A 13,949-nucleotide genomic window follows, 5' to 3' on the forward strand; every position below is an offset into this window, starting at 1 on the left:
AAAATTATAACTGACAGGCTTGGAACTTGAACCCCCAACAGACCGTTGTGCTCTGACAGTGTTCAAAACCAGGCCAAAAACCTGTAATATGTTGTCCCTCTGGTTTATTTTTGGAAGAGAAGATAATGACAGGAATATATGTTTTTTTCTTGTTTTTTTTGTATTGGGAGAAAATATTAATATATTGTAAAATCTAAACTAGATAATATGAATAACATGCAATTGTTAATTCAATCAAAAATTGTTTATTTAATAGAAAGTAACTTTCACACAAGCTCTTTTCTTATGTAAAATATCTGTCAATTTGATTTTCCAAAAACACCTTAAGTGAGTCTTAAACAGCTGTTTGTAAAATGCAGTCTCTGGGTTTGTTAGGAATACTAGAGAAACTGCACCTTTGCACAAATTCAAATCATTACATGTATTTAATGTTTTCTCAGTTTTTTTATGTTTGTTGGTCTGACTGTGAGGTCAGAAAATGGTAGTGCAGTAGGGTTGATATTCAAACATTACACATTCAAATCTGACAAGATTCTGTAATTTGTCTGTAATTCTATTTTAAAGGTCATTAGGAATGAAAAAAATAACCAAAAACATTTCCTCTGTTGCTACATGAGTAAAAATCGGATCAGATCAGAGTAGCATTAAACCGTCTTCAACTTTATCGATAAAACACTTGGTCCAGTTATTGCACTTTAATTAAAACGCCTTTAAAAGACAGTAAAACTTTCACATATTGAAATCCTTAGTCTGATTCACTCATCCACTCTCACGTCACAGGCGCTGGGTTACCTCCTTTGACTGTATGTGAGAACTGTACTGAGTGTGATGTCACCCATATAAGATAGTTTACTTCCAGCTCCAACCAAATGAAGTCAATGCTTTCTTTGGTCGCCATGTTAGAGCCAGACGTCATGACTAAGCAGTGACTGGTACAAGTCAATGTTTCTATGGCAACCTGTCTCACTAATCAGGAGTGAGATTGTTGGGAGGACACACCCCTATCACTTGAAAGCTGGCTACATCAAATCTGTCAATTAAATTAATTTGAACGTTGGATGTGGGGGCCGTCAGGCTCCACCTATTTCTATTGAGGCACCTGATTGCTCAGTTTATAACTTGAACCAGTTGAACTATAGAAAAACTATGGAAAAAAAAAGATTGATAACATATTTAAAAAGGTATCAGAGCAAGAATGGTTATTCTGACAGATAGAATGACTGAACAATAGCTTTTTATTTCTCTACAGTAATTTACTAAGTAATTTTGGCTTCTTGGAGCCAGCAGGTACTCCTGCCAGGAAGGAGGGGGGCACTCAGTCCAGTTCTCATATATACACTCAGTGGTTACCTCAAACACTCTCTGCTGCTCTTACCAGCCTGGTTGGTGGTGACGGTGACGGACACGGCCTGCTCCGGGCCTGGGCTCTGAGAGGACACGCCGTTCACTGCCCACACTTCAAAGGTGTAGTTGGTGTGGGCCTGCAGTTCGTTTATGGACACCCTGGTTCCCTTCAGGCTCAGCTGCTGTGGGCTGAAGTGGATGCCGTTACCGCAGGGCTGACAGCGGCGCCCATCAGGTCCACAGCGTTTACACACAACGTTGTACGTCAAATCCTGACGCCCGCCTGTGCTTCGTGGAGGACTCCACTCCAAGTTCACAGAGGTCTCATTCACATTGGAGATGAGGTGAACAGGTGCCGACGGAGGACCTGTGGAAAAGGGGTAAAGACCAAAGAATAGGTTAAAGGTCAAAAATCTAAGTGAATAAATTAAAATCACTGAAATATTTGTCTGTCCTAAAACAAAGCTGATAGAGCAACTGTAAAAGGTTTAGTTAAATGCTTTGAACACAAACTCCCTCATGATTTACAACTGACCCCTTTCTCAGTTTTTACAATTAGTAAAGATGTAAATGTCTAATTGGATGGGTCGTCCCTCTAATGGAGACTGAAGGCTTTCGGATTCCCTCTTAATATCCTCTGCTTTACTGCTTGGGAGGATCCAGTTTCAGCTCAATTAATTCAGACTGTTCACTGAAATCCAATATGGCAGCAGAGTTCTTTAGACCTAACAGTCTGAAGGTGGTGGAAAGGCAGAGCCTCACTGTATGAGTTTTGACTAAGTTTGCTTTGCACCGATATTGAGTTTCTGCTTTTATGTAGAACCAAAGGCGTCCGTGTTGGTGTGCGACACCAACTCCGTAGCACATCACTTCTCATTTGCATGTCATGTCAGATGTAAATAATGTTTTTTTGCAAAGCTATCAAACAGCGGTAATTGACTTAACTCTCCCTTACTCTATCTTTTACTCTGTGACTAATGAAGCGCACGCGAGCGCGCTGCGGGATCGATGCAGGGTGAAAAATGAAAGCTCGTCTGTCCACCAACGAGTCATTTCACAACGGAAATTAATTATGAGCGTTATTTTTAGCGGAGCGGTGTGGCAGTGAATGATTTCACAGATTTCACTGGGAGCAGCAGAAAGGAGGACTGTTTGGAGCCAAAGGGAGGAAGTGTACAGTGTCACACTCACACAATAAATGCAGGCAGACTGGGCCAATGTTTGGCTTCAGCCAATGAGCAACTGCAGAGGCAATTAGGTAGTGTTGGGTAAATTACTTCTAATATTACTTTACTAAGTAACTGGATCAAATTGTAATTAAATTACTTTACTCATAACCTTTTTGAAAAAGTAATCACTTCTCTTACTTTAGTTTACTTTTTTGCGCTCATAGACAAATTCTCAAGGGAAAAACAGCAAAAACAGATGGTCTTATTTTTCATTTAACTTTATTTTTAAAGCAATGACCTCGTGCAAAGTATGAATCTGGGTCAAGACATGGCCTGGCTTTATTAGAATTCAAAAAACTGTATGAAAAATTACACAAAATTAACTACCCACCACCCACCCCACCCCCTCTGCGGAGCGCATTGGGCGCTATCTCATTTTGACCAGAGGCGCAGTCACGTGCAGCTTAGACAGAAAAATAAAGTAAGATAGAGTGAAATATTATAAAAGACTCCTAGGAAAGAGCCAGCTCTTGTCTTTCACACCAAAGCGCAGACTTTAAAGTTGTTTCACTCACAACCAACACATCAATACACAGGTCGGGTCTCTGCTCTGCCGTTCGCCTGCTGCTCCTCGGTGATGAGAAGACTCCTTGCAGTATCTCTTTTCATCTCATCTTAGAGCCAGTTTGGAAAGCAATATGACTGAAGCAATGAAGGCATGCCTTTACCTTGACCAATCCCAAACTTCGCCACTATTTTGAGAAAAAAGTTTGTTTGTTTTTTGTCAGTTGTTATGGCTAGTTCTGACCAGGGTTGCATAGGCAGAGGATGAGAGTGAGGGATGTTAAACAGCTGCTCAGCTTATGAGGGCAGATTAAAAGTGGACGGCCAGGGCTGTAGGGCATACAACGCCGCTCGCAGCTTTATTTCCATTGAAAGCTGCAGTAGAGACCTGCTGCCATCCTGGCCTTCCTCTCTTCTATTTTTCTTTAATTTTTTCAAGCAAAAGTGTGTGACACTTTTGTATATCAAAGCATCAGTACCAACATTTACTGTTAAGTTTTTTAGACCTCTTAAGACATGTGTGCACGATGTGCAATGGCCTCACAAAGTCTGTTTCCTTTGTTGTAACGACAAACGCAGCACTACACAGCAGTCTAAATCTTAAATGCATTTCACTGTGCCTTGACTGAGTTTGGCATGCACACACATTGCACACAAACCACCTTGGCTGTACCTGTCGCTCTTCCCAGAATGCACCACTGGGAGCGTGGGAGAGCCGTCGGCCGTGACTGACACCCGGTAATTAATCCTGGGGGAATATGACGGCTGGAGACAGGAGCATAGTGCTCACACAACCTTCATACAACATTAGCTCAACACTGCCTAAAACTTCAGTCTCCTTAAGGGAAAATTGCAGCAGGAGACTTCTGGAAAGTTTCTCTGTTCTTGTTCATTTATGGCCCAAATGTTCGCTCATGTTCCCCTAATGATTCTTTCCTGTCCATTTACTTCCATCAGTGACTCGCTTTAATCTGCATTTGTCATTTATTTTTAACCTCCTCCCACTCCTACTTCCTCTTTTTCTTTCACCTCCCTGTTTATCAATAAATGTGAGCCATGTGATTAGCTGGGTTGTCTAAATTGGCTATAGCATCGACTCTGCTATTACCATCCGGCTGGGGTTCGTTCAATGCCCCCCTTGAGTCCTCACTCTGCCCCTCCCTCTTCCTCCACAAAACCGCTGCTAAGAAAACTGAGGAAAAATCTGAGAAACACATCAAGGTCCAAGAAAAAACCCAAAACGAAGAGAACCTCCTCCTAACCTGAATGCAGCAGTAAAAACTGCCCCCGCAGTAAATAGAAGCACAAACATCAGACATGCAAAAGAGAGATGAAGACAGCCTTAGGGCAGCAGGATGGTTAAGGCGGCAAAAATAGTATTACAAATACATAGTTAAATCCCTAAAGTTTGGAGAAAAACGGAAGGGAGAAACTGTTCAGAGAAGGTCTCTACATGAAATCTACATCCACTAAAACTGCAGGATGACTGATCCAAAAAGTGGGATGGACATTAAAGGAGAAGTGTTTTAATCACAGTCACACTCTGCCAATCAGAGGAGCAACTAGAGGGGGTATCAACAGGGAGCTGACAGGAACAGGACAGCAGGAGATGTGCTGAAAAGATGGAGGAGCAACATCAACTTTTAATCACGGCCCTCCCCAGACTGCCAGCTACGACCAGGGAAAAGAGTTTTCAATTACCTTCACTCATGCATGCACACACACGCAGCCATGTTCCCCAATTACCAGGAACGCTGGCTCATTCCCAGCCTGACCTTCAGCACAGCAAACGGGGAGATTTAGGGGGGATTTTCCCTCATCTGCTGGTGACTCTGAGCGCCATTTCAGAGAAACAGGAAGAGGATGGAAAAAATAGTACTGGATGTTGTATAAATCCAAGAGCAACTCTGATGTGTGAGTGAGAAGTAAAAGAAGCAGCGCTGGACAAACAGGGGGGAGGATTCAAAGATCAAGTGTTGACTGCTGATGGGCTTATAGCGCCGTTTCTAACCGCAGAGTCAGGAATGCCGCAGAGGTGAAGAAGCCGGGTCTGGTTAAAGCAGCTGGGACAGCTGTCGCTCGAAGAAGTTGTGAAATTCCAGACTCACTAACAAGACGATGAGGATAACCCCCCAGTTTGTGCATAGGAGAGGAGGAGGGACCTGATGATGAACTCTGACAGGAAGAGGCCTTTTAATTATGTGGAGTTTTTAAAATTTGGTAAGAAGACATCACATTTTTATTTTTATTTTACAGAACTTAATTTAAATTTTTAAAAAGCCAAACGTTTTTAAATTTAGTTTTTTAGTTTTGTATTTTTGAATTGTTCAGCAAAAAGATGACAAATGAAAACTTACACAAAGTCATATGGAAGCATAATGACAGATCTGGGAAATGAAAATATTTGACAAAACGATGAAGAGCTGCTGAAAAGTTTCTCTGTTCAATACTAAAAATAGTAAATGAGAAAACATCGACACTAGAACAGAATACCTACAAATTGAAGTGATTATTTATTTCACCTGTATTCATTCAATGTCTTCAGTCTTAAAGCAGCTGACTTGTAAACAACGAATGAGCTCCATAAAGGGTGTTCTGGAAACCTTTATAGTTATTTTTACAGAAACAAAATTTCCCATTTTCTGTTATTATTTCAATAGAATAGTCGGTTTGCAGGTGATTATTTAATCTCTTGTGAAATAATCTTCTCTTGATTGAAGCGTAAAGATTGTTCCTGACCTTTTATAGACATAAACTCCAGTGGAATATGAGTTTAGTGGTTCTACATTGTTTTGCTGAGTGATGAGTCCCCAGAAACCTGCCAGAACTGCAAGCCAACTATGACCTCAGCAGCCTGACAGGTTGCGGTTGTTAAAGTTGATTTCAGACGTTTAATCACCAACACTCAAGTGTCTGTCATATTTAAGGACACAGCTTTTTGTTTTCCTGGGTAACAACAAAAACATTCTTGGTTTTTATACTCCAATCAGTCCAGATGTTCTGAGAAAACTGTTTCACTGTTTCCAAAAAGGAATAACATCATTTATGGAAGGTCTTGCTTCCATAAATCCACTCAGTGGCCTAGTAGTAGAGTGTCCACCCACAAACTGGTAGGTTGTGAGTTCAAATCCCCGGTTACGTCATACCAAAAATGGGACCCGATGCCTCTATTCTTGACATGCAGCAATAAAGGATTAAATTGGGGGTTAAACCACCAAATGGTTCCTGAGTGTGGCTGTCTGCGGCTCATTGCTCCCCCAGATGATGGGAACTAACCTCACACATCCAGGTGTGTGACAACTAATGAGACTTACTTTAACATCAAAAGGTGAGAACTTCATGCAAATGCACTACACACCAAACTTCTAGAGAAAGCCTCCATCATCGAGAAATTTGAGTGATTTTATCATCTTTTGTTTCTTAGCCTTATTCCTGCTTTTCCAGGTTCTGCAACTTCCAAAAATGTTTCTGCTATTTAGTCTTCATGGAATCACTTGAAGTCATTTAAAGCTTTGGAAATTTGTTTACTGTCAACAGCTAGAGTTGAGCTGCTCCTCAAGACGGTTGTTTGGATGCACAAGCATTTCAAGAGTTTCTAAATGTTAGCAGTGATGCATTGTGGGAACCAAAAGAACAGCATAGACCGTGTTTACATTGGGCTAAGATGACACTTGCACAAAACTGGATGTGACAAGCCTTTCATTCAATGCTGAAAACATCATTGTTTGATCGTGGTTAAATGGTGTGTAGAGACTGGAGGAATGACCATTCCTGGAAATGTTTGTCACCACAAGTTTGACATAACTGCTGTATCTGTGTGTACACATGGCCAGAGGGACCAAAAGGTTCTCCTTTGAAGGAGTTTGTTGTGCCACTCTTGGCAGCTCAACTGCCAACACGCACATCCCAAAATAACCTTAGCTTTCATAAACAATTACATAAATACAGACAAGGTTCAGAAGATGCTCGTGTTGCTAGAGAGCTCATCAATTAGTGGATTGAGATGAAGAAATTTGGTGTGATTGGGGGAAAATGACGTTGACAGCCAGAAGATGAAGGGAAGATAGCTGAGGAACTCAACACCCAACTAAAATCCTGTAATAAATACACTTTACGCTCTTCTTGACAACCTAATCTCCTCTTTTACCAACTGCCGATCTTCTGAACACCTTTTTCTTTATATTTTTCTTTTCACCAATAAGAAATTATCAGCATTTAAATTTGGCAGTTTCAACACTGGTGTTTTCTTTTTAGAAAACTGTTGCTGGATGAATACTTTGCACGAGCATGCTAACTGAGCTGTCACAGCTTCCAGGGAATGTGTGTTAAAAGTAGAAGTACTCACGGCTGCAGGGCATGGATGCCGGATCTGTTTCAGAACGGAAATATCCCTTGTCGCAGGCGCAGGAGGTGGAGCCTTCCCTGACGGAGTAACTGTGCTGTGGGCACTTGGAACAGAGGCCATCGGTGGCGAGGGCGCGGTAGTAACCAATCTTACAAGCTGAAAAGTAAAAAAAAGGGAGGTGAATATTGTTGGAAACAATCAACAAGAAAAAACATCACAAAATCTTCTTTAACCAACAGTTTCAAGTTCTTTGGATGAAACCCAAGCAACAAATATAGAAACACAAAATAACTAAAGCTGCTGCAGCAACTTAACAAAAAACGTACGACTTTTTGATTCAACTCTAGGGTTAAAGCAGTGAATGAAATATAAGTTTAGTGATTAAAAAAGGCAGATATTTAAAGAGTCTATATCATGAGAAATCAACGTTTTGAGCTTTTAAGTGTATTCTAATATTCATTCCTCTAAAAACCTGTTCTCCGTGCACCAACCCCTCTCAATCCACAAAATCGTGAAGGAGATAACTGAGAACAGCCCCTTCCAGGTAAAGTTTGTGCACCGCCCCCAGGCTAACAAACACACACAGCTTCTCAGCGTAGCTTAACGGCAAAACGCTTTCCTTTTATATGCACACTATTCATATCTATCTTTGCAAAGGTTTGGATGTTGTTTGTCTTGTGGGTAAAACGCAGAGGAGTGAAAGGCGGTGCCTCTGAGATTGAGTTGTCTCACTGGGTTGCAAAATGAACTGTGCATATAATTGATATTTAATTCAAGAAAAATGTGTTCTTTAGTGTGCCAAAGGTAATATATTAATATATATGTGGATATAGTTTACTCTAAAAGGCGTAAGAAAAGAAAGATACAGACCCCTTTAATAACCGTAGTGAAAATATATGTTCTCAATATTTAGTATTATAGAAAGAACTGCCCAGACATGGAAGCAGCAAGTAAGAGACATTTACCAAATAAAATCCATCAAATACAACACACAGGAGAGCTATGTCAGGAGACTGATATCACTTTTATTGAACCAAATGCATACACACACCTCATTTTGAAAGTGTAACCAAGGTCACATTTTTACTTTTACTGGCTGTTCTTTGGATTGACTGTTATTTGATTGGAGCACTCGTCTTTCACTAAGTTTCTTCTCGGTTTATCGGTTTTTGTAATGCCTGAGGAAGCCCGACAGGCTAAGGTTTCAGCCCTGAGCACTGAACCAGAAGGCTGGGACAAAAGAAGAATTCTGTGGGAAGTGCAGGACAGACAGTCGCAGCGCTGATTAGGCCCAGTAAGCTGACAGCCATTTAGGCCGCTGTGCGCTCGGCGGTGGGGCGGTGAATGAAATAGAAGTCCAAGGATCTGCAGCTTGGGTTTTATTGGAGTACACATTCCTGTCTTTGTATTTTTTTTTATTCAAAAAGACTCAATAAATAGAATAGTGTGCAATTGTCTAACTCAGAATAAGTTAGACAGTTGTGCATGTGTAAACAAACACAAATGGCCTTCAAAGGCGTGGATGTTGGATTTTCATTTGGAGGGTACATGTGGTTTTCAGTGTAAAAGTCATAAACACTTCAAGGGATTCCCACATGTGTTGACCATACTTGCAGACAAATCACCAAGTTGAAAGTGACTCTTTGGTAAAAACTAAAAACTAAAAAAACACTTTCCACTAGCAGGGCTTGCGTACACACACACAACCTGTCAAGAAAATCTACAACCTCTTTAGAATAGTGGAAAATCCCTCTATTGGAGATGGAACGAAGTCAGGCTCTTTGCCCTGCAGATTTCAGAGCAGCCGGATTAGCGTAGCATGATATTAACCAAGCCAAACAGAAGCTACCTGCAGAGCTATTCTTCACTCGTTCCTTTCTTCGTAGTTTTGAAAACCAGAGGCAGATTATCTGGGAGGGGCGCTATCTCTTAATCTTTAAAGCAATCATTCAACACTCATTCTCATCACAGGAGACAGGAGGACACTGGGGTTTATCTACAATGTTTTGAGAGGTTGTGACCGGCTCGAATGACAAAATACAACGTTTCTGTCAGCGGGATTTTGTGAGTGCTGGCCAGCGGCATCAACCAGCTGTTTGCGATGCAACGGATACAGTAAGTGAGTAATTCCAGCTTTTAGGTCTCAACACAACAGCAAGACAACTCAAATGAGGCACTGCTGATGACATCCTTCACACTCATTCACCTGTCCTAAAATGGTCTTACAGTTTTCCCAGGCCATCACATAGTTCATTCTGTCTTCCCTTCACATGTTTAAAAATGCGAGAATGTATGAAGACTTGTTTACAGCAGCAACTGCCCTGCAGAAAAGACCAGCCATGGAAAAAAGGGGCTAATAACCAAGTAAAGCTGGGGAATTTGTTTCCTATTTAGAGCTAGAATGAGTGTGTGAGGAGGGAAGAGACCACAGTGGTGGGTGGTCCAAAAGACCTTGGCTTCAGAGAGGAATCTCCCTTAAGACTCACTGGATTTATCACTGTCCGGGCCAGCCGTGGCAAACCCTCACACAACCACAAATACTGACACACTTGAGCATGTGTGTTTAGTTTTTATGGGATCTGAGCTGAGAGGCTCTCATCGTATCCTTTTATACAGCATTCAAAGGTCTAACCCAATTTTTCCACTCCCTCTTTTTCACACTGTTTCCCCCTGTCACCCTCCAGCTCCGCTTTATTATTTTCTTTTGACTCTGCCCTCTGTCTCCCGGTCTCTCCTTGGCTTTCTCTCGGCAGGCCTCCTTTAAGACAGAGATGGTTTGTCAGGTGCCAAATCCCCGAGCTGAGAGATCAAAGGCAGACAAAAAGACTGGGGACTTACTGTTCTATTCTGGAGAAGCCAAAAAATGGAATCCCTCATAGATCGGGACATCACATTCTTCCCTTATTTCCCCTTATTTAATCCCCCAATATGGCTTTTATTTCCCCTCTTGTCTCATCCCTGTTGTCTCTAGGATGGACCACGTTTGAAAGAAATGCGGGGGGGAAGCAAAAGTTTTATTAGATTAAACTTCTGTCCAGCAAATACAGAAGGAAGCAGCAATCTGAAAAAATTAGAAAGCTAATGATGGAAACCCACATTCATGAATACGAAAAACAAAAAAAAAATTCCTCAGCAACCCACGCACCAGGCTTTCAAAGTGCTTGGACAGTCCTTGTTTGCATTATAAACTGCATCTGCCCACACAGCCACCCACTCCAGCCCACCTCGCGTGCCCCCCATGCAAAGCCTGATAGGTAAGCCATCCTGCAGCCTACACAACAAAGTATCCAATGCACTGGGGGCTGAGGGTATGAGAGCAGACTCGTACCACAAAAGCCTCCTGAAAAGCTTGGGAATGTAATACCAGGTTCCTGGCACACAATAGTAAGGCCTGCCCAGACAGGGGACCTGCTTCACTTGAAATCAGAAAAAGGAAAACTAAGTTCAAACTATGGTTTCCCCCCTCCCTCCCTTCTAACGTCCACTTTATCTTCTTTAAGTGATGAAAACTCTGCTCTTCTTTTTTTGTCAAAACAGATACTGAGTCCTTTTCAGAAAGAGAGTCCTCACAAAGCAGCACATTCAAAACAAAATAAGAGTTCAGCTTTCAACAAGCCCTGAGGGTAAGGAGGGGCCTCTCCTTCCTTCACAGTCTGTATTCACTCTGCTTCTGTAGGTCTTCATATTCTACTGAGGAAGATGCTCAGGTGAGGCTACCGCTGGAGAGGACAGCCACTGAATCCTTCCTTTGTTCACCCCACAGCACCAGTCACAGGCTGTAACCGTTTCTCCTTTAGAGTCATGAATACGGATAATAGGACGCATTATTACACCTGAGCTGCTGGCATGGAGGAGTGGCATAACTAGCTGCTGACCGTTAGCATCTGTCGCCGGGACAGCAGGAGAGTGGAGCAGGTTAACTCATTAATTCCATCAGTCTGAGTTATTAATTACCTCCGGCCCTGACAGCACGGTGGAGCCACACGGCCGGCGGAACACATCAGCATGATGGATGAGGGACACACGGCCACCGAAACCGATCACCGTGATTGATGACACTCACTCCATACACATCTTGACCTTGACCTGGCTGAGGGGAAAGGTCCTACAATAGTTGTAACATCTTTTAACATGCTAATTTGAAAGTCGGGTGGTCACATCTGGGCTGACATGATCGCTGGTGTTAATGACGGATTTAATGGAAAGTCAGCTAGGCCAGGGATCTTCAGGAAAACGCCATGGCAATCATCCCAGCTTTGCTCGTGGTGGAGGGAAAGAGCATGCAGCAGTTTGTCTGTCAAATGTCAGACAGATGATTAATAACTGTATAGAGGCACCAACATCATCATTCAGGAGCCACCCTAAGTGCTGCTGCCTTCATTACAATGTCTGCATGTCTGCATCTAATTCGTATCTTAAGATCCAGATGACTGAAACCAATTTTCAGTCTTAAAGCTGTAACAGTATAAAAATACTCACCAGGCTTAAAACCCCTTAAAAAGCAATAAAATGTTCTTTTGTATTTACCCCCATCACCATCCAGGGGTAACAAAATATTTCGTACGTGCTCTGTGGAACCACCTTTGTTGTTCCTGTTTGGACTTGAAAGAGTGAAAAAGTAGAAATATTGTTCTGAAGGCTTCCTGTGGACTTAGTAACACGGTGTTCTTAGTAACACGTAGGCCTCAACTTCCCCCTCGTTTCCTGCATCTTGAACTGAAAAAAGTAATATTAGTACAATGGCTATATCTTCAAAATCTTAAGCACTCCGCAAAGCCACGTCAGAATGCGCAGGACCACTCCTTAAAAATAAGAGGCAATGTTCTAAAGGTGAATGAAAGGAAACCAATAAAACGCTGAAGAAAGCTGCCCTAATAAATAATAAGAGTGAGCAGAACAGCTTTGTGCTTTCCTACAGAAGAGTTTGATTCCACTTTTACATCCAAACCATGGTGACTCCAGCCAACCCTGGGCTTCTCGCCAACCAACTGAGGACCTTTTGTGACCTGGGATCCATGCAGCAGGTGGGTAATTGACCATGATTTGAAGCAAACAAGGCATAAATATGCTCTATGCACAACCAAAGGCTTACGAACCACTGCACACCTGCACACACTCAGGTATGAATACAAAGTCCTTCAAAAGCCCTCAAAAGCTGGATGCAAATTCCCTCTCAGATGGACACAAACACACATCAGTTAAACAGGCGTTTAAAGGGTTTGGTGAGGAAGGGGACGGCAGCACAGCAGAGATGATGGGAGGTAAACAAACTCAGTCATGGTATTGTCTTGGGACAATTTCCTGACGGTCTCCAGGGACTGAAGCACCATCTTGGACGCGTGTCCCTCCATCTGTGTGTATTTAGCATGATTTCCTGACATTGTCTGCAGTAAAAAAAAAGGCCTTCGATTTGATTCCAGGAGAAATTTATGGGAAAAATGGGCAGATGTGTGGGAGGTAAAGGAGTATGCTAATGTTGTTGTGTGAGGGGACACACAAGGCCATGCACTGCTGAACAATTAGAAGCATAAAGCTTTTCTCCTCGTTCTGAATCAAAGAGAATGAAGCAGGAAAAAGGGGGATGTGTGAGGAGAACACAAACTAAGAATAGGTGAGGAGGAAGCCAGCTTCATTGTGATTTTATAACCAGTTTAGTAAACAAGTGCACTGAAAAGTGTAATTGAAAAGCTTCACAATGCAGCACTCTCAATGGGTAGTTTGTTGTTTTATTGGGTTCTGATTGCTTCTGCATGTGTGGCCAACATTCAGAAAAAACGTATTTTAAAACCATTACAGTGGTTCCTTCTTTATCAAAATGGCCTACAATGAACTAAATCTGTGAATTATGCAAACTATTTTTTAATAATTACTACAGACTAGATGTCTCAAGGCAGTAAAACTCCTCACTACACACGTTATACACTTTTCTCAGACAGACATGAACATTATTACACTTTTCTTTCTTTAAACTCTCAAAGTTCAAAGCTTCATGGAAAAATAAATCCAGGATTTTAGAATGAAAACACAGATCTGATCGTGATGAAGATTTATGTAAATGTGGCGAGCTGGACGCATTCTTAATAGGAGGCACCATAGAGGGTGTTGACTGACAATGGTCTACAGCTAATCAGAACGCAGAACACAATGTGCTACAATAACAAAAAATTAAAATACCTTGCAAAAAGGAATGATCTCCTGTAGTGGCTGGTGTGACAGTGAAGCGGCCTTAGCCTTGGAAAATATGATCCGCTGAGTATAGGATTGAGAGGATACTCAGGATTATCCATGATGGATACGAGTTTATTCAAAGTCCTCTTCTCTATCAAAGCTTCGAAGAACATTCTACTGCACACATTGAAGGGCCATAGTTTCCTCAGGAAAATACAGGGGGGTAAATACAGGAGGAGTCAACTGCAGGTCTTCTTGTACACAGTAGTGCTGTTGGTCTTCTAGCTCAGCCTGTTGTCAATGGTTACTCCCAGGTACTTGTATTCCTCTACCTCTGCCACATCCCTGCCCAAGATGCT

General features: G+C 42.0%; 1 protein-coding gene across 2 annotated transcripts in view; it reads right to left on the reverse strand.

Moving 5' to 3' along the window:
* epha4 (EPH receptor A4) overlaps positions 1-13,949 on the reverse strand; it is a 57,384-nt gene that overhangs the window by 24,419 nt on the left and 19,016 nt on the right. For both annotated transcript variants that reach the window (XM_020708322.2, XM_011482648.3), the window contains exons 4-5: positions 7,423-7,578; positions 1,376-1,711 (exon numbers count right to left, since the gene is read on the reverse strand). In XM_020708322.2, the coding sequence (XP_020563981.1) occupies positions 1,376-1,711; positions 7,423-7,578 (492 nt within the window). The remainder of the gene's footprint in view (positions 1-1,375; positions 1,712-7,422; positions 7,579-13,949) is intronic.

Source organism: Oryzias latipes, chromosome 13 (assembly GCF_002234675.1).
Source record: "Oryzias latipes chromosome 13, ASM223467v1".
Taxonomy (NCBI): Eukaryota; Metazoa; Chordata; class Actinopteri; order Beloniformes; family Adrianichthyidae; genus Oryzias; species Oryzias latipes.